Source organism: Osmerus eperlanus, chromosome 23, assembly GCF_963692335.1.
Source record: "Osmerus eperlanus chromosome 23, fOsmEpe2.1, whole genome shotgun sequence".
Lineage (NCBI taxonomy): Eukaryota > Metazoa > Chordata > Actinopteri > Osmeriformes > Osmeridae > Osmerus > Osmerus eperlanus.
Genome location: NC_085040.1, coordinates 9733045 through 9751128, shown reverse-complemented (window position 1 = coordinate 9751128; position 18084 = coordinate 9733045). Strand labels below are relative to the sequence as shown.

The following is an 18084-nucleotide window of genomic DNA, read 5'->3' as shown; positions in this document are numbered from 1 at the left end:
ATGCCAGCAACGAAGTTGTCTATGGCTGCACTGCAGCTACAATTCACGAGATAAACTGATAACTATGACAGATTATAAAATCCTGCTTTGCTCCAAGCAATACTAGTAACAGTTACAAATGTTGATTACTGGATTTCCTCCACCTAGTAAGGACGTCGGAGGGGAAAGAAAAATATTTTAACTGGATGCAAAAATAGAAATCAACACAAAAGCTAGTTTCAGGGGTACAAATACCTGGTAAGACTGATGAAGAGGTGACACCAATAAGCTTCACATAGGATGAACCTGGAACTGACAAATCTGGCTCATTCTCACTTTCTTTATCAATGTCCTGTTCACCCTTTTCACTTTCAGGAAGCTTGGCTGATGGCCTAGCCTAAAATGAAAAACAGCACAACATTAATCACAGCAAACATCAAAGCACAGGAGGGGCATTGAATGAGAATATTTTATCGTAACACAGCTTTCAATTAAATATAAATCTGAAGCATCCATCTATAAATCATTTGCACCTACCTGCTCAGGTAGGTGCAGGGTTGTGAATGCTGCCTCAGGAAAATATGACAGAGCTCTGTAGCCACAGCTGGCCACCTCATGGTCCTGTAACACATACAGGGATTAACAATCAACCAAAACCTCCATCTTTTCACTCACTCTTTACTGTCTTGTCGAATATAATCTTTTTATTCTGTCTCATCAAAACATAGGCTCACAATTACAAATTTGGAGGACATGGGTCTAATATGACTGATGGTCATAGGTCCCATACACATTATCCAATGGCTAGAGTATTGGTCTGGTCTAGACATCACAGACTGAAACCTACAATCTACATCTGATGGGATAAGTAAAGGTTTTTGGAAAAGTTGGCAGCCCTGCACACAGTTTACTCCACTTCTGTAATTTCAGGAAGCCAGCAAAGTATACTTGCCTCAAGCTAAATATGTAAGTACTGAATAAAATAAGAAAGTGGGAAAAATATGTAAATAATAAGGGTTATACACTATGACATATGACACCAACCTTGTTCAGAGCATAGCCCCAGAGCAAACTGGTCACCTGCTCTTTGAGTTTCTGAGAAAGTACAAAACATTTACTTTTGAGTTAAAAGAGTACTTGACAACGGATATTATGAGGCAATAAAATGATAGTGCCGTTGTAGTGACTAACCCATTTAATCAAACCAAACAAGTTAGCTTTAGAGATTAAAACACAGTAAGTACAGTATAAAAGTATGGTAAAGTATTATGTTAACACTTCTAGAGGTACCTCATACTCTTCAGACTTTACAGTCAACTGTGGGACCAAAGCCAGGAGGTCAGCTATGGTCTTAATCACCAGGGTTCTGGAGTCACAGCTCAGCTTGGAGCCAAGGGTCTTCCACATAGAAAAAATGTCTACTACCTGCAAGGCAATTGATTAAAAAACACATCCAGTTTGTTACAAACTGTGTTTTAACACTAGACTAGTTTTCCCTACTTATAATGCGGCTAGGCGGTCAAAAGGCCACAGAGTCTTCAGACAGAGATGCTGTTGCTGACACAATGATTGCTAAATGGAGCTTCTTGCACAGCCAAAGGCAAAGCAGTAAAATGTTTGGAGGTAGATTTGTGTATTTTGTTTATTGCAAATCTTTTGACAGTGTCACCCCCCAAAATCTGAAAACAAGCCCCATAAAAAGGCATTCTTTGTGTTTTGAGAGCAAACACAAAGAACACCATCCATTTTGCAAAAAATAAAATAAAATTCTTCCCAACTGCAGTCAAATGACTGGAGCTCAGCTCTTCTAGTGTTGCTGTATGTTATTAACTGGTACAGAGGGAAATATTTATCCTGCACTCATGAGTCTCTTTGAGTATGTTGCACGCATGTATGTTTCACACACCTCAGCTCGACAGAGCTCGTGTAGACCTTGCAGGGCCAGGGCTGCAGGGGTGGCCTGGTCACTCCTGGTACACTGGGTTAGAATGTGTGTTATAGCAGCCAGCATATCACCTCCGTGTTGGTAAGGCCTGTAAAAACACACACACACTAGAATGATTGTCTTCAAGTAACTGCTGCTATATCACTCACACAAATGAAGGACATAAACAAAACAAAATATCTAACAGAGTTGATTCCATCTGAGGTTGACAATTTTCTTATAAAAAATGTTTTTTTATTAGCCACATTTGAATTTCCCAGAGAGCATATTCCAAATGTTGGTTTGGAGCAGCAAAAAGGACAGAGTAAAAGTCACCTCTCCTTGCAGATGTCTCTTATGCATGTTGCTCGGGCCAAGACCTGCTCCCATTGGTCCTCTTTTCCCACCACCCCAGACGTTTTGTCCAGCTGGCCCATTAACCTCTGGAGCTCAGGGTAAACACGGTCCTGGAATGAAGAAAGAGAAAAAAATATAGCACTCCAACGAAGACATAAATTGTAAGATTCTAAACTAATCTTAAATAGACTGGCCATTTTTTATATTTATGTGGATTTTTCAAGAACACCTATCAGTACCAAAACCTTTTTTCATGAAAAGAACATTGATACAAATTACACAGGCTCAAAGACTAAGCTTAATAGCTGGTGACGCAACTGCTTAAACTGACCTGCTTCACCCAAAGAGCAGTCATTAGGCGCAAAGCCACTCCACGCAGCTTAGAGGTGCCAGCAAGGATCTGGAGAGTGTGCAGCACCTGAGGGACAACCAACTGACAGCCACAGAAACCTCAACAAGGGGAAAGCCACAAGGATTTTTTTTGAGAAGGTAGCCCCTACACTTCAATCGAGTTATGTTTATGTTTACACTGAAGATGATAACTTGGTCCAGTCAAATATTATGATTGCTTTCCCAGAATTGGCTTAACTTAATTTACTACTACTCAAAGATTGCTCAATATAATCCAATACAATTTTACCTCCTCAATTCAAAACCTTGGGTTTTTCTTAAGTGCCCCAAATAAACGTAAAACATTATGTTGTTCCTGAGCCTCAGTTACAGGGGACAAACACCCCACATTTCAACTGAAACACCCCCCATTTTATTAAGTGCACAAACACAAAATATTAACTGGAAATCATATTTCTTACAGTTTGAGCAACACTGAAACCTGAGTATATATGAAGATAGAGTTGACAAATAATAAGACATTTGTTGATCTAGAAAGCAGTAGTTGGCATGGTTGAGTTCCCCTCTCTGTCCCCCTCTCTGTCTCGAAAATTCAAATAGGGGGTATTATGCATGATAACATGTCAGCAATTGGACTACATATTAAACAAGCGTATACACTTATACTCGTAATCATCTAGACTTATCTTCACACTGTTGCATTATGACATGGTTCAACATTACCAATAAAACAAAGTATGTATTGTAACATCTCTATTCCAGGGCTCTTGAGCTACGATCTGTAATGGCTGTGTAACAACTGAATAGGTCACAAGCTGTAAAGGCTGACCAGACATATGCAGCACTTTACCTTGTGGGTCCCAAGACTGGGCAAAGAATAGAGAATAGTGTGAGTCAAGGCTGGGTCACACTTCTTCCCAAGCTTAAACAACATAACAGGAAGAAGGGATGTGACCTGCAGAGTAGGGGACAAAGGGTTGGAGAGAGACAGAGGTAGACAGAGCATTAGTGAGACAGAAAATGGGGCTGGGGGATGATCTTGTTGAAGCATGTCTTTTCAAGTGCTTTATGAGGTGTGGTTGGTGGGGGGAGACTCAAGAGGAGACAGTTTCTCATCCACATCATTACTGCCTCAGCTAAACTGCACAGACTGTTGAAACCAATCCATCTTGGCAATGCCACAAACTACACAGACTTGGACCACCAGACAACAACTTTCAGAAGTGGCTGCACTGGGGTTTTGCCGAACTACTTTAGCTACAATGTGAGTTTGTACCTTTTCACTGTTTCCAAGACACTAAACAAACCATCACCCCCATCAAATAAGCGTCATCTATTTGGGGTACCATCATCCTAATTCAGCGCAATTTAAGTGTACAGAATTGAAAAGTTGTTATAGGAAATGAGGACTATGACAAGGAAAACCTAAATTCCCTGTTAAAAGTGCTGGCGTTGAAAAGAGACAAAAGAAAGTGAACCAATGGCTAATTATCCCCCAAAATATTTCAATCTGTGCAAGATTGAGTTTTTCTTGTACAATGCAAACATTGGAAAAACCTCAGAAATAGTTGATCAATGTATTTGACCCAGTTTTGGTTACATAGAATAATGCAACTTCATTAGTATAACAGTTATTGCTCTCTGCTTTGTGGCACTTGGCCCATCACCAAGCAACCTCAAAATCTCAATGCCTCATCGAGATGAGTGGGGATGGTTAAAGGCAGGGATTTTTGGGAGGACAGTTAAGCCATATTCTCACAAGTAAAATGACAAAAATCCCTTCCTAAAATTATGCTTAACCACTTTGAAGAAGTGAAAGATAAAAGACACATTCAGAGGAAAGACTAAGATTGAAAGATACTGCAGTACGCTCGTCTACAGGCTACAAAGGCATCTGTGGTTGAGTTGTTAGCGTTCCTGTTAAAGAGAACAACTTGGGATCAATGGCAAAGGGTCAAACTAATACACCCATAAAATGCTAGGGTATCATCAAGAGATGCAAAGCAACAAACCAAGAAGGTGCAGAATTACAAATGGAGCATACAACAACCTACTTCTGCCCCACCTAACAACCAGAGCAACTGGCACTCTGGGAGCAATTATAAAACCAAACCAAACACTAAGCCCTCTAATGAACAATGGTAATAAAGGAGAAATACAAAGTCATTTCTCAGTATCTAGCTAGAACAGGTGGCAAAATGTTCAGTCCTCAAGGGTTGTGGGTTGTGTCTACAAATTTTAATATCTAATCTCTACACTAACACATCCCTGTGTGACAAAATAACTTATACATAACTTTAGTAAAAACAATACATTACACGACTACTTACAATATGTCTTAAATTTCAGTTTCTATAACTACAATACTTCTTAAGCAAATATAGCCATGAATGACGCACATGAATAAAAAAATATTAGAAATTGCATACATTTATTTAAAACAAAGGCTGTCAAACATTTGTTTAATTAACCAACTTAATTGTGTGGTGGTAGTAATTAAAACTGAATCCTAACATCAGTATTGACTATGTAGAGTATGCACTTTACTACCTGTGCGGGGTCCATGTTAGCGATGACCACTGCAGCCTGCAGGGCCAATTGACAGACATCCCCATGGCCGGTGACAATGAGGTGGGCAACGATGAGTGTCAGAGGCTTGGGGACGCACTGGCTGGAGGACAGATTTGAAATGACTGACAGGAGCCACTCTCTGGCAGCTATCAAATCCCCTGTCACCCTGCGTAACACGCGTGTGACCACCTGTAACTCATTGTGCCATGGGCTGAGGGGTAAGGTCAGCTCAATACTACCCTGAGAAGGGGAGAATGGTATGGGAAACATGGGGGTTGAAAGGGGAAGGAAAAGGAAGCAAATTTAGAAATATCTGGCCCTATTTGGGGCATGCTACATTTACAGTGTTTCCCACAGAATGTGATTATATTTGTGGCGGTAAGCAGAGGCGGAGCCAGACGTAGTAAAAATTAGAGGCTCAGCCCAAAATGTCCTAGTATCGGTTAGATGTGAGTGTAGATAGGGACTTCAACAAGTAATGCGAGCACACGTTGAGCACCAAATAGTTTTTTGAGCTTTACGTAATATAAACATTACGTTGGACTCGTATTGTTATATTTGCCGAATATATTTAACTATGAATATCGTTATATTAAACTTGAATGTATCCATTTTGGACACATTGATTGGATTGATTCTCTTGCCGGTGTTATCGCCCAACTGGTTTCCACACTATCTGGTTCCCCAGCTGTGCGTTCACCTATCAGTCTGCCTCTATCACCAAATTGGTCACAAATTCACAAACATATTACTGGCGATTTTTAAGTCGGATCTCATATTTGCTGCGGCGAATATGAAAGTATAGGCTATGTGCGCACTACATTACATCCATTCACGACAAAATAAATGGAGACAAAATAAAACATTTGCAGGCTCTCATGAAGTGGGATTCAATCGCACTAGATCAAAAACACGTATTACACCAAAGTCCATTGCTTTACACTGCAAGCTATTCTAGCTCATAAAAGATTTGCTAAATCGTTACGCATTTATTAACTACGTTGGCCTTCGGGTAACATCTTGTTTTGGCTTCTTCTGAAACAACTGGTTACCATAGACACTACCCGAATGTAGGCTACTAATCACGTATTTGGGGTCTCGAGGCAATAGCCATAAAGTTACCTGGATGTTAGATGTAATCATTGTTTATAGTACTTCATACAAACATGTGTGCTTCACATAATAAAGACAATATGATGGCATTACATGAGTGTTGTGTGTTTGTTTGACATAAAATACAAATGGATGTATTATAGAAACCTCACAAAGTTACCTGGATGCTAGTCACAAATAAATTTGACACCTTCAGTACTGTGTTGCGGGTAGAATATTACTACATGTATAGGCTACTACTCGGCAGTGTTCGCATTTAAGCTGATATTGTCTGGGTTAACAGATATGATCTAAGTATTACTTTGCAGTATGTGGTGTCATTAGGAGGCTGTGATATCGTGGTAAATATGGCTATTGCCTCGAGACAACCCAAAATACGTGATGAGTAGCCTACATTCGGGTAGTGTCTACGGTAAATAGTTATTTCAGAAGAACCAAAACATGTTGCCTGAAGGCCAACGTAGTTAATAAGTACGTGAGTGAATCATTCTATTTTCCATTAGCTTCAGTAGCTCGCGTTGTAATGAAATGGACTACAATGATGGATGTGTTTTTGCTCGTGGGATCGAATCCCACTTCATGCGAGCTTGAGAATCTTTTATTTTCTTAGCTTCCATTTATTATGGCGTGAATGGCTGTAATGCAGTGCTCACTACATTTGATCAGAATATAAAATTATGAAATGAATTGATTTCAAAAGATATAGCGAAGAAACACTCAGCCCTTACACCAAATCGCATAGGAAACGAATAGACCCATGTTGTGTTTCAAAGGGTTACGCGTAGCCTATTTTGATCGTATTGTCTGGGTTAGCAGCGACGTTCTTTGTATGAATTTTTAATATGTGGTGTCAGAAGGAGCTGTGATGTCGTAGAAAATACGGCTATTGCCTTGAAACAACCCCAAATACGTGATTAGTAGCCTACATTCGGGTAGTGTCTATGGTAACCAGTTGTTTCAGAAGAAGCCAAAACAAGATGTTACCCGAAGGCCAACGTAGTTAATAGATGCGTAACATTTTAGCAAATATTTTATGGGCTAGAATAGCTTGCAGTGTAAAGCAATGGGCTTTGGTGTAATACGTGCTTTTGCTCTAGTAGTGCGATCGAATCCCACTTCATGAGAGCCTGCAAATGTTTTATTTTGTCTCCATTTATTTTGAATGGATGTAATGTAGTGCGCACATAGCCTATACTTTCATATTCGCCGCAGCAAATATGAGATCCGACTTGAAAATCGCAAGTAATGTTTGTGAATTTGTGACAAATTTGGTGATAGAGGCAGACTGATACGTGAACGCAAAGCTGGGGAACCAGATAGTGTGGAAACCAGTTGGGGATAACATCGGCTTCTCTGAGGGAAAAGGCGCATTGATTCAGAGTGTGCACGGAGAGAGGGGGCTATTCAAAGACAGGTCTGTTGTAGTGAGAGAGAACGCGTGTGGGGAAAGAAGGGGCTGAGCGAATTACAAATGTTCTTTTTGCATGTTAAAACAGTAAAAGTGACAGGGCCGCCACAAATACCGTATTTCTTCAATTAAACGCTGCAGCGTTTATTCCACAATAATCATTTTTGGTGCAGCGTTTATACAAGGGTGGCGTTTATTCGATGGCGGCGTTTAATTAGTTCGAGAGATTTGGTGAATTGTAGCTGCAGTGCGGCCATAGACAAACAAAAAATATACAAGGAGGTCAAACACAAAGCCTATTTAAATTTGAAACGCGTGTGTGTCTAAATTGTGTAGAAATCTGAAGCAGCATGCCGAAACTTTCTTACACTTTAGCTTTCTAACAGAAAGCTGTGCAGAAAGCACTCACCAGCAGCAAAAGATCTGTAGCATGCGAACTTGGGGTTGATGAAAGGTGAATTTGCGAGGGGCAAAGTCAGCAACCTCATATATTTTACACTTGTGATTTACTTGTGTAATAAATGCTGCGTTTTAATTTACCCTTTAAATAACAGTTTTCTGATTTCTTTGGTGCGGTGTTTAATCGAGGTCGGCGTTTATTACAAAATGTTTATTTTTGGTGCAGCGTTTTTTCGAGGGCAGCGTTTATTTGAGGGCTGCGTTTAATCGAAGAAATACGGTAAATCAATGTATGGGAAACACTGATCTAAGATTCTGTGCCCATCTTAGTGGTGGTTGGAATACCTCAGTAGGCATTAGGGTCTCTTGCTGAGTGCTCTGCAGGAGGCTTTGAGCCAGGCTTTGCTTTTGTGAGTAAGTGCCAGGGTCTGTCAGGGGCTCCATGAGAGCAGAGCAGGAGACCACCTGTAGGAGGGGCAGCACCAGCACAGGAGTGCCCCATGGGGTCCGCTCTGACTCAGGGGGGGCCAGAGTGAGGGCTTCAGGAGACACAAAGATGGAGTAGAATGACTTAAGGAGACACAAAGAGACAGTAGAATGAGGAGTACGTAAATAATTTTCCTGTGTACGTGTGGGGGGGGGAAGGAATTACCCAGGCTTAATAGTGCTGTCTGTTGGGATGCTGGTGCCTCCAGAAGGAGAAGGGCCAAACCCACCATCACCTCCTCTACTGGTAACTCCTAAAATGAAGAAAACAAAGTGTGAATGGCAAACGGCAAATTCATATGCTGGGTACGAGTCTTTGGATCCTTTTTCACGTGACCTGCATAGGCTCAGAACTGGTAGCTAGAGGAAACAGAAATGATTCGTTCATTTCCCGACTGGGTCTTTGTACGAGTCTTTGGATCCTTTTTCACGTGACCTGCATTGATTTAGCAGAGGAAACAAGTTACCTCTCCCGATGCGCGGCCACAAGAAAATTAACGAATCTCTCTTTGAGGACTTGTTACTCCCGAGTCTGTGTAAGGATTTGTTCAAAATGAACAAATCGTTCACGAACGACACATCACTACCACTTACTAGAGCTAAATACATACTGTTGGAGTGTAGATGGCTAGTAATCTGTTGTCATGGTCTAAGTAGAACTAACGCTATGTTAGATGTGAGATAATACTCACAAAACTGGATTTTAGATGATTACTTACTAGTATGATTAACTACTGCTAATATTATCATATAGTGGCAAGATACAGCGTCAGTTGACAACATTATTGACTCTCCCCTCTAAACTCCTGAATCTGTGTACCCTTCGTTCTTTCATTTTTCCGTTTCAAAACCAAATCGAAAAAAACGAAAAACAAACTTGTTTTTTGTTTTTCTGAACCAGAACAGAAAAACAGAAATCACTAGTTCTGTAGCGGTTTTTCTGTTTCAAAACCAAAATGGGAAAACAGAAAATCAAGGCATATAAATTCACTTCAAGTTTGGTTTTACTCATGACCGCAATGCGGAAGTGGAACTTTTCCCGCCAAAATCACCCAAGTCCAAAAAAGTTTTTGGCAAAATTGGCATGATTTCCGGACATTTCACACTGAGGTACGCAGTAAAAATCACTGTTCGGATTTTTCAACATCTGGTACTTAAACGGTTTGGATAAATACATGGTCTTCACAGTTAAATAATTTAAAACGCCCAAAATGCTCATAATAATAATAATGTTATTGTTGATTATGTGAACTAGCTGGGTTTGCCGTTGGGTTAGCACAGCAGCGGAAGTGGTGAGACCTGTTTTCCGGTTTAGTCATGTGACGTTCGACATATACCCTATTGTTTTTCCATCACATTTCGCAATTGGCAAGGCATATATTTGTGCCCTGCGCTACCAATTAACGCTTGGTAATTCGCGAGACACACCTACAAGTGTTTTCGTTCCCCAATTCCCATCACAAAATCGGCAAAGGGGAGACAGATACGTGAGGGGGGTGAAAGGAGGGGCCACCATTAAACATATTTCAAAGTAAGTACTGTGGCCTAGGTGTCAGATATATTTTTGTATTTTCAGTTACCAGATCGTAATTTTTTTTTTTGGCATTTGCTTTTAAGTTATCAAAGCAACAGACAACTATAGCAGGCCTATTTATGGCCAAATGTTGACCAAATAGTCATCTGACAACTATAACACTAATGATAGCATATATTTATAGCCTTTAGCCTATTGGAAGAAGATGGATTCCAGGTGGAATCTTTTATTTGCCATTTTTGTCACACATGCTTAGTGACAAGGAATCATGATAACCCACAATAGATACAGAAATGTTTTGTTGAGTTTGGTGTGAACAAACTTGACTGGCCTGCACAAAGTCCTGACCTCAACCCTATCGAGCCTCTTTGGGATGAACTAGAATGGAGATTGCGAGCCAGGCCCTCTCGTCCAACATCAGTGTCTCAGCTCACAACTTCTCATCTGGATGAATGGGCAAAACTTCCCACATACACATTTCAAAATCTTGGAGAAAGCCTTCCCAGAAGAGGGGAAGCTATTATAGCTGCAAAAAAGCTGAAACTCCATATTAATGCCCATAGGTTAGGAATGAGATGTCCAACAAGTACATATGGGTGTGATGTTCGGGTGTCCACAAACCTTTGTCCATGTAGTGTATGTATTGTGATCTGTTTAGAATAACGTTTGCTGATATTATTACTTGATCTGTATATTTAATTTGTATTGTATGTTTTGTAATGTTTTGTATTTTATTCATATGTTGTTATGCTGTAAGGTGACTTTGAGTGCCTTGAAATGCACCTCTAAAGGTATTATTCGGGTTCCTCCGGTAGGAGAACCCTATTGTTAATGGTGGTATTATTCTTGTGCAATGGGAGTCAATGGCAGCCCCTAGACCACTACTGTAAAAAGTTGAGAAATTTGGCATGTTGAAACTGCAGAGCATTAGTAACTACCATACCAAACATGGGCCACGTGAGACCAGGCCACGCCCCAATTTGCCCATTTTCAAAGTGATGCCATTGGCAGCCCGAAGGTCCCAAAATTCTGATATACAGTTAGGTCCATAAATATTTGGACATTGACACCATTTTCATCATTTTGGCTCTGTATACCACCACAATGGATTTGAAATGAAACAATCAAATGTGCTTTAAGTGCAGACTTTCAGCTTTAATTTCAGGGTATTTACATCCAAATCAGGTGAACGGTGTAGGAATTACAACACATTTTATATGTGGCCCCCCCCTTTTTAAGGGACCAAAAATAATTGGACAAACTAACAATCATAAATCTAATTGTCCCTTTTAATACTTGGTTGCAAATCCTTTGCAGTCAATGACAGCCTGAAGTCTGGAACCCATAGACATCACCAGACGCTGGGTTTCGTCCCTGGTGATGCTCTGCCAGGCCTCTACTGCAACTGTCTTCAGTTCCTGCTTGTTCTTGGGGCATTTTCCCTTCAGTTTTGTCTTTAGCAAGTGAAATGCATGCTCAATTGGATTTAGGTCAGGTGATTGACTTGGCCATTGCAGAACATTCCACTTCTTTGCCTTAAAAAATTCTTTGGTTGCTTTCGCAGTATGCTTCGGGTCATTGTCCATCTGCACTGTGAAGCGCCGTCCTATGAGTTCTGAAGTATTTGGCTGAATCTGAGCAGATAATATTGCCAGAAACACTTCAGAATTCATCCTACTGCTTTTGTCAGCAGTCACATCATCGATAAATACAAGGGAACCAGTTCCATTGGCAGCCATACATGCCCACGCCATAACACTACCTCCACCATGCTTCACTGATGAGGTGGTATGCTTTGGATCATGAGCAGCTCCTTCCCTTCTCCATACTCTTCTCTTCCCATCATTCTGGTACAAGTTGATCTTGGTCTCATCTGTCCATAGGAAGTTGTTCCAGAACTGTACAGGCTCTTTTAGATGTTTTTTGGCAAACTCTAATCTGGTCTTCCTGTTTTTGAGACTCACCAATGGTTTACATCTTGTGGTGAACCCTCTGTATTTACTCTGGTGAAGTCTTCTGTTAATTTTTGACTTTGACACAGATACGCCTACCTCCTGGAGAGTGTTCTTGATCTGGCCAACTGTTGTGAAGGGGTTTTTCTTCACCAGGGAAAGAATTCTTCTGTCATCCACCACAGTTGTTTTCCGTGGTCTTCCGGGTCTTTTGGTGTTGCTGAGCTCACCAGTGCGTTCTTTCTTTTTAAGAATTTACCAAACAGTTGATTTGGCCACACCTAATGTTTTTGCTATCTCTCTGATAGGTTTGTTTTGATTTTTCAGCCTAACGATGGCTTGCTTCACTGATGGTGACAGCTCTTTGGACTTCATATTGAGAGTTGACAGCAACAGATTCCAAACACAAATACCATACTTGAAATGAACTCTAGACCTTTTATCTGCTCCTTGTCAATGAAATAACGAACTCCCATGAGGGAATAACATACACCTGGCCATGGAACAGCTGAGCAGCCAATTGTCCAATTACTTTTGGTCCCTTAAAAAGGGGGGGGCCACATATAAAATGTATTGTAATTCCTACACCGTTCACCTGATTTGGATGTAAATACCCTGAAATTAAAGCTGAAAGTCTGCACTTAAAGCACATCTTGATTGTTTCATTTCAAATCCATTGTGGTGGTATACAGAGCCAAAATGATGAAAATTGTGTCAATGTCCAAATATTTATGGACCTAACTGTATAGTGTATATGCCTTATTTCTCATGAGGAACAAAAAAGCCTCAAGAACCTATAACGGGCAGATTTTTCTGTACAATAAAGATTTGTCCAAAATGACAAAATTCTTCTCAAATTGAACCGTAGCTCCGATTGACTTTAAATACAAAATTGATTTGTTAAATATATGTCTTTGTATAGGGTGATAAGCACTAAGGAATATATTACAAAATGGCCAAATTATTAACATAAGGGTGAATTTGCACCTGTGGCACATATTTCATGTGTCCATAAATAAGTGCCACATTGCCCTAGGGACTTGATCTGTTCCACACAAGTGAATGCAATTAGGAGGGCAGCTTTGTCCACATTACATTTTTCTTGTTGTTTTGTTAATAATTTGAATATAAATGTGTACACAACAATTAGTTCCAATCAAGTAGGTCTACTTTCTGAAAAGGCCCTTGTCTTGATTTGCAATGCAGCTAGGGGAGGTTCTAGACCATGGGGGGCCAAGCTGGGGCCAGTTTTACTGTTAAAAAGGCCAGTAACCTTAAACATTATTGTTGTCATATCGTTTTCTTCCCAGCATTGCAGGCACTAACAGGCAAAAGGACTGGCGCCCCAGAAATGTTTCATAGGAGTGGCGAAAAAGAGAAGCAGAAAAGTGCAACACTACCCTCCCACTACCTTTATCTCTAATTCACTCTCCTGAGTCTCATCTGTATGTCTGCAAACTGCTATAGTATGGGCCTACACGGAAATTATCAAGTCATTGGACTTGTTTGGGGAGGGTGTTGTGTTTTAAGTTTCTGTTAATTTGTTACTGACAGTCTTTAGTGTAAGTGACGTGGTGACGCCATTGCATGAGCGCAGCAGGTTCAGGCATGGCACTCGGGCAGCGCGCGTCATATCACCCATTGCCGTGCTCTCAGGCCATAGGCTTAGCTCGATAAGCGGCGCTATAAAGTCGCACCATGCACGCACACGCATTGTCGATACCTACTGTCTGCGCTACTGCCAGTGCTGTGCGGTCCGTTGTATTGATCATTGTATTCGCGTTGTCTCCGCGTCGTCATTTCCTCTTCGGATCCGGACGATGCAGGCTTCTCTGAGGATCTGGTGGACTGTCTTGATCAGCCCCCTGACGGGTCTCCATCGGAGGATCTCTGCGCTGATGGAGTCGGCGAGGACTCAAGTCAGGCACAGTTCACGCTTGGCCGGGAAAGTGGCCAACATTAAGGGCTGGCCAGTGTCCAGGATCCTGGACGACAAGGGAATAACACCGCCTTTGGGATGCAGCCACGAGGAACTGTTCCCGTTCTTCCTGGAATACGTCGCAACTGCTCCATCCGCAACCCTGGGAGCTCCCCCGGGAAAAGCGTTGGCGAAAGGGAAGCGGGGCTCCGCTCCGTCCTACTGCCGTGCTGCCCGCGAAGAGGGCTTGCATCCGGAAGCCAATCCCGTCCACGAGCGCCCCGGGTGATCCTGTGCTGGCTGCCCTCATGGACATCCAGCTTTCCCTTCTGCGACATGGCTTCCCGCATCGCCGTCCTGGAGGCTGGCGTGGCAAGGGTTCCCGTTCCGACTTTCTCCAAGCTCGTGGGTGCTCCTGCGGCCTCCGACCGAGACGTGGTGCCACGGAGGAGCCTGGCCTCGGCGGTACCGGCTGCTGCCTCCGGTGCACCGCTCCCGTCCCCTGCGGCTGGCGTGTCATTGCACCTCAGGAGCCAAATACTTTCAGGTATGGATGTCAACCTTGTTCAGATATTGCTTGGTGCAACCAACCTTTTAGACAGACGTCTGGTCGATTGCGGGGAAGTGATGATGAGGTATAAACATCCACCACCCTGGAGTTTTACACAGATGCCGCCCCGTCCGTCGGGTTTGGGGGTTATCACGGTCGTGAATGGTTCTGTGCTGCATGGCCCGCGGAGATCCTGTCCCTACCGCCGGAGCACTATTCAAGTGCGCTTCACGAATTGTACCCGATTGTCTTCTCCTGTCTTTTGTGGGAGCATTGATGGTGCAGGTGTTCTGCGACAACGAAGCGGCAGTCCATATGATCAATAAGGGAAGGTCTTCGGTGCCGTTCATTAACCGACTGTTCAGATGCCTCACCTGGACGAGCGTCCTGGGCAATTTCGTATTGCGCGCAGCATACGTTCCTGGGCTCGCCAACCAATGCGCTGATTCCCTATCTCGCTTCAAATTGCAGGAATTCCGCGTGCTACGCCCTCACGCGTCGCCTAACGGCCTGGCATGCCCCAAGTTCCACCAAACCGTGTTAGACTAGGGTTGGCTGGTTCCGCTGAGGTGCTACAGCAGCATGCTTTGTCTGCCTGTAGCTATATGAGGTTGGGTGTGTGCACCTCCACATTAAAATCATATGACTCTGCCTGTCTTCAATTCTCTAGGTACTGCGGTACATTCTCTGTGAGCTGTGGTTCACGCAGCGGCTCCGGAACCTGTGCGAGCACTGTGGCTTGCCCCAGAGCTGCATACAGCGCATTCCTTCCGGATTGGGGCGCCACCTCCGCTTCTGCGAAGGTTCCCACGTCTATGCTGAAACTGATGACCTGTTGGACGTCATCGGCTTAAGAGCGCCCAAACGCGTCGGACATTGTGGATGCGCAGAAGCTGATGAGCGCTTGAAACGGATGTGTTTACCGTGTGAGCAATGTCTGCGCAGCTGGTTCACAATAAAGATGCTTGATCAGACAACGCTCAGGATGTTCTTACTCTAGGCGCTCAAGCTGAGCGTGTCCTGGACTTCATTAACCGATGTGGTCCTCATGTTTCCTGTGGCTGGGTGGCTTCGTACATTTTACTGCTAGTATGTCTCTTCGGATCCCCATGTAGCCGTGGTGATCCGCAGACGTGCTCTGATGCGCTAATAAGCCATCGGAATCCACAGTGTCTACATGGGTTCGTTAAGACGCCCTGGACTTCCAGGGAACAGCGGATGCTCCGCTGACACATTTGTCTCACATCCTCAAGTAACATCCCACATCTGGTGCACACAGACGCCTTTGCGTACATCCTTGGGGTCGCCGACGGGCGCTAGAGGACGGGTCTCTGGAGGTAGCATAAATCTGCCCTGTATGGATGAGAAGGCTACCGGATCACTATTGCTAGAATATCTTGTGGGAGCTCCGCTGCCAATGTGAATGCATGCTGCACGTTCTATGGCAATCTGCGAGTACCTCAGGGGATACCCGTATACTGGCCGGGAACAGCATGGTGGGGGCGTGGCTGCCTGTGTGCTTTCACACATTTAGTTTTCTTCCCACTAGATAACATATCCCCGTTCTTATCCTTGATATCCTTTATATCAAGGATATGCACACATAGCCATAGTCATCGTAATGATAGCATGACCGGGCATCCAGAAAACATAGTTTTTATCACGAGTAAATGGTGGGATGTCATGTGGTCTCAGGAGGAGCGACGCTCCGCTCTACACATAGTATCCGCCTCACGTCATGCATGTGCAGTGAAGGCGGAGAGCGCTTCCCCATGTATATCCATTCCGCCAATGTAAAACCATTTGTCATGTGTAGGAATAAATGGTGAAATCAATCACGTGAGTGTCTTGACTGAAATGAGCGAAGCATGTTCAGGCATGGCACTCTTATCAGTCATATCACCCATCGCCGTGCTCTCAGGCCATAGGCTTAGCTCGGTAGGCGGCGCTATAAAGTCGCACCATGCACACACACGCATTGTCGATACCTACTGTCTGCGCTGCTGCCACCCTCCGCCATCCCCTTCTCCCCCATGTTGTCTGTCTGTACTCCCCGTGGGGGATTTAACTCGTTGCTCCCACCTCACGTCATGCATGTGCAGCGAAGGCGGGTGCTTCCCCATGTACATCCATTCTGCCAATGTAAAACCATTGTTCATGTGTAGGAATAAATGGTGAAATCAATCATGTGAGTGTCTACATATGTTTCACGTTGTGTCGTTTCAGTTGACGCAGCCTCGAAGTCAGAACTGTTCATGCTACATAGCCTTGTTGTTCATCAATTGTTTTTTTAAGCTCTTTTATAGCATCTTTGGTAAGATATGTGGTTTTGAAATGTTAAAATGTCACGCAAGTCAATGTCATTGTCATTTTTCAAGTTCTTTAACTCAAACAACCATAACAACCATAAATGATTAAATAAAAATGACTAAATGTAAATAACACAGTACATATGGTATACAAAACTGCAGTCAGATTTGGCGAAATTGCTAGCTTGGATGTTATATTTACATATAGATGGGGTCTTGTGTTTACAAACAATGAAGATGCGCATAGCTTCAAGGCTCCAGGTTCCATTTCACTTTTACTGTATATGTTCCCACCACCCCCCCCTTTCTGAATAAAGTTCAATTGATCTGATTTGTTGATTTCTGTTGCTATGAAAACCAGTTTAGCCAAGCTAACTAACATTGTTTTTATCTAGCTTGCATTACCATTCCATCGCTAACAAAACATTAGTAGAAATAGCTTGCTAATCGGGCAAAACTGGTTCATGCAGGAGACTCTGAGACCTTAGCGCGTCACTAGCATCTCGTCATATCACGCAGTCAGGGCACAGCTCAATAATCATATTAGGTGGGTTTCACATCGACTGCGGCTGCATGAAACGACCGGCGAGAGTTGCCGCTTGCAGTTGGGGAGGGGTTAAAAACAGCTTTGTAAAGTCGGACATTCCAGCTTTGCGTGGTTTGCTGCGTTGACGTCAGTCATGAACTCAATCGCTAACCCCAATTAAACCCAATTAAACTTAGTCTTTCCGTTAGTGAAGAGGCGGACTAAAACCATTTCTTCAACAAATATTTAATTAAATTAAACAGTTTGGTCCGGATTCGAGCATTGGCTAAACTGAAGGTGTCAGAATAAATACAAAACACTCGTCAAAGTTGTTGTGTGTGAGTCTGGGCCTGGTCTATCATGAAATAGCCATTACATTTAGTCATTTAGCAGACGCTCTTATCCAGAGCGACTTACAGTAAGTACAGGGACATTCTCGCCGAGGCAAGTAGGGTGAAGTGCCTTGCCCAAGGACACAACGTCATTTTGCACGGCCGGGAATCGAACCAACAACCTTCTAATTAATAGCCCGACTCCCTAACCGCTCAGCCATCTGACCCCCAGCTATGTCTTCATTAGAACCTGTGAAGTTGCTCTTCAGAAAATGCGCTCGGCTACACAGCTGGCTGTTCTCAAATCGATCTCACGGTACTTTGATGGATACGTCACAGTGACCTAGCCTCGGCGCCGTCTCAAGTCGGACAAAA

General features: G+C 43.0%; 1 protein-coding gene across 2 annotated transcripts in view; it reads right to left on the bottom strand.

Annotated features, from left to right (window-relative positions):
- focad (focadhesin) overlaps positions 1-18084 on the bottom strand; it is a 149479-nt gene that overhangs the window by 65931 nt on the left and 65464 nt on the right. For both annotated transcript variants that reach the window (XM_062449575.1, XM_062449576.1), the window contains 11 exons: positions 8755-8842; positions 8448-8641; positions 5162-5422; positions 3462-3566; positions 2592-2693; positions 2240-2370; positions 1886-2012; positions 1270-1404; positions 1024-1074; positions 517-600; positions 235-376 (listed from right to left, as the gene is read on the bottom strand). In XM_062449575.1, coding sequence (XP_062305559.1) covers positions 235-376; positions 517-600; positions 1024-1074; positions 1270-1404; positions 1886-2012; positions 2240-2370; positions 2592-2693; positions 3462-3566; positions 5162-5422; positions 8448-8641; positions 8755-8842 — 1420 coding nt within the window. The remainder of the gene's footprint in view (positions 1-234; positions 377-516; positions 601-1023; positions 1075-1269; positions 1405-1885; positions 2013-2239; positions 2371-2591; positions 2694-3461; positions 3567-5161; positions 5423-8447; positions 8642-8754; positions 8843-18084) is intronic.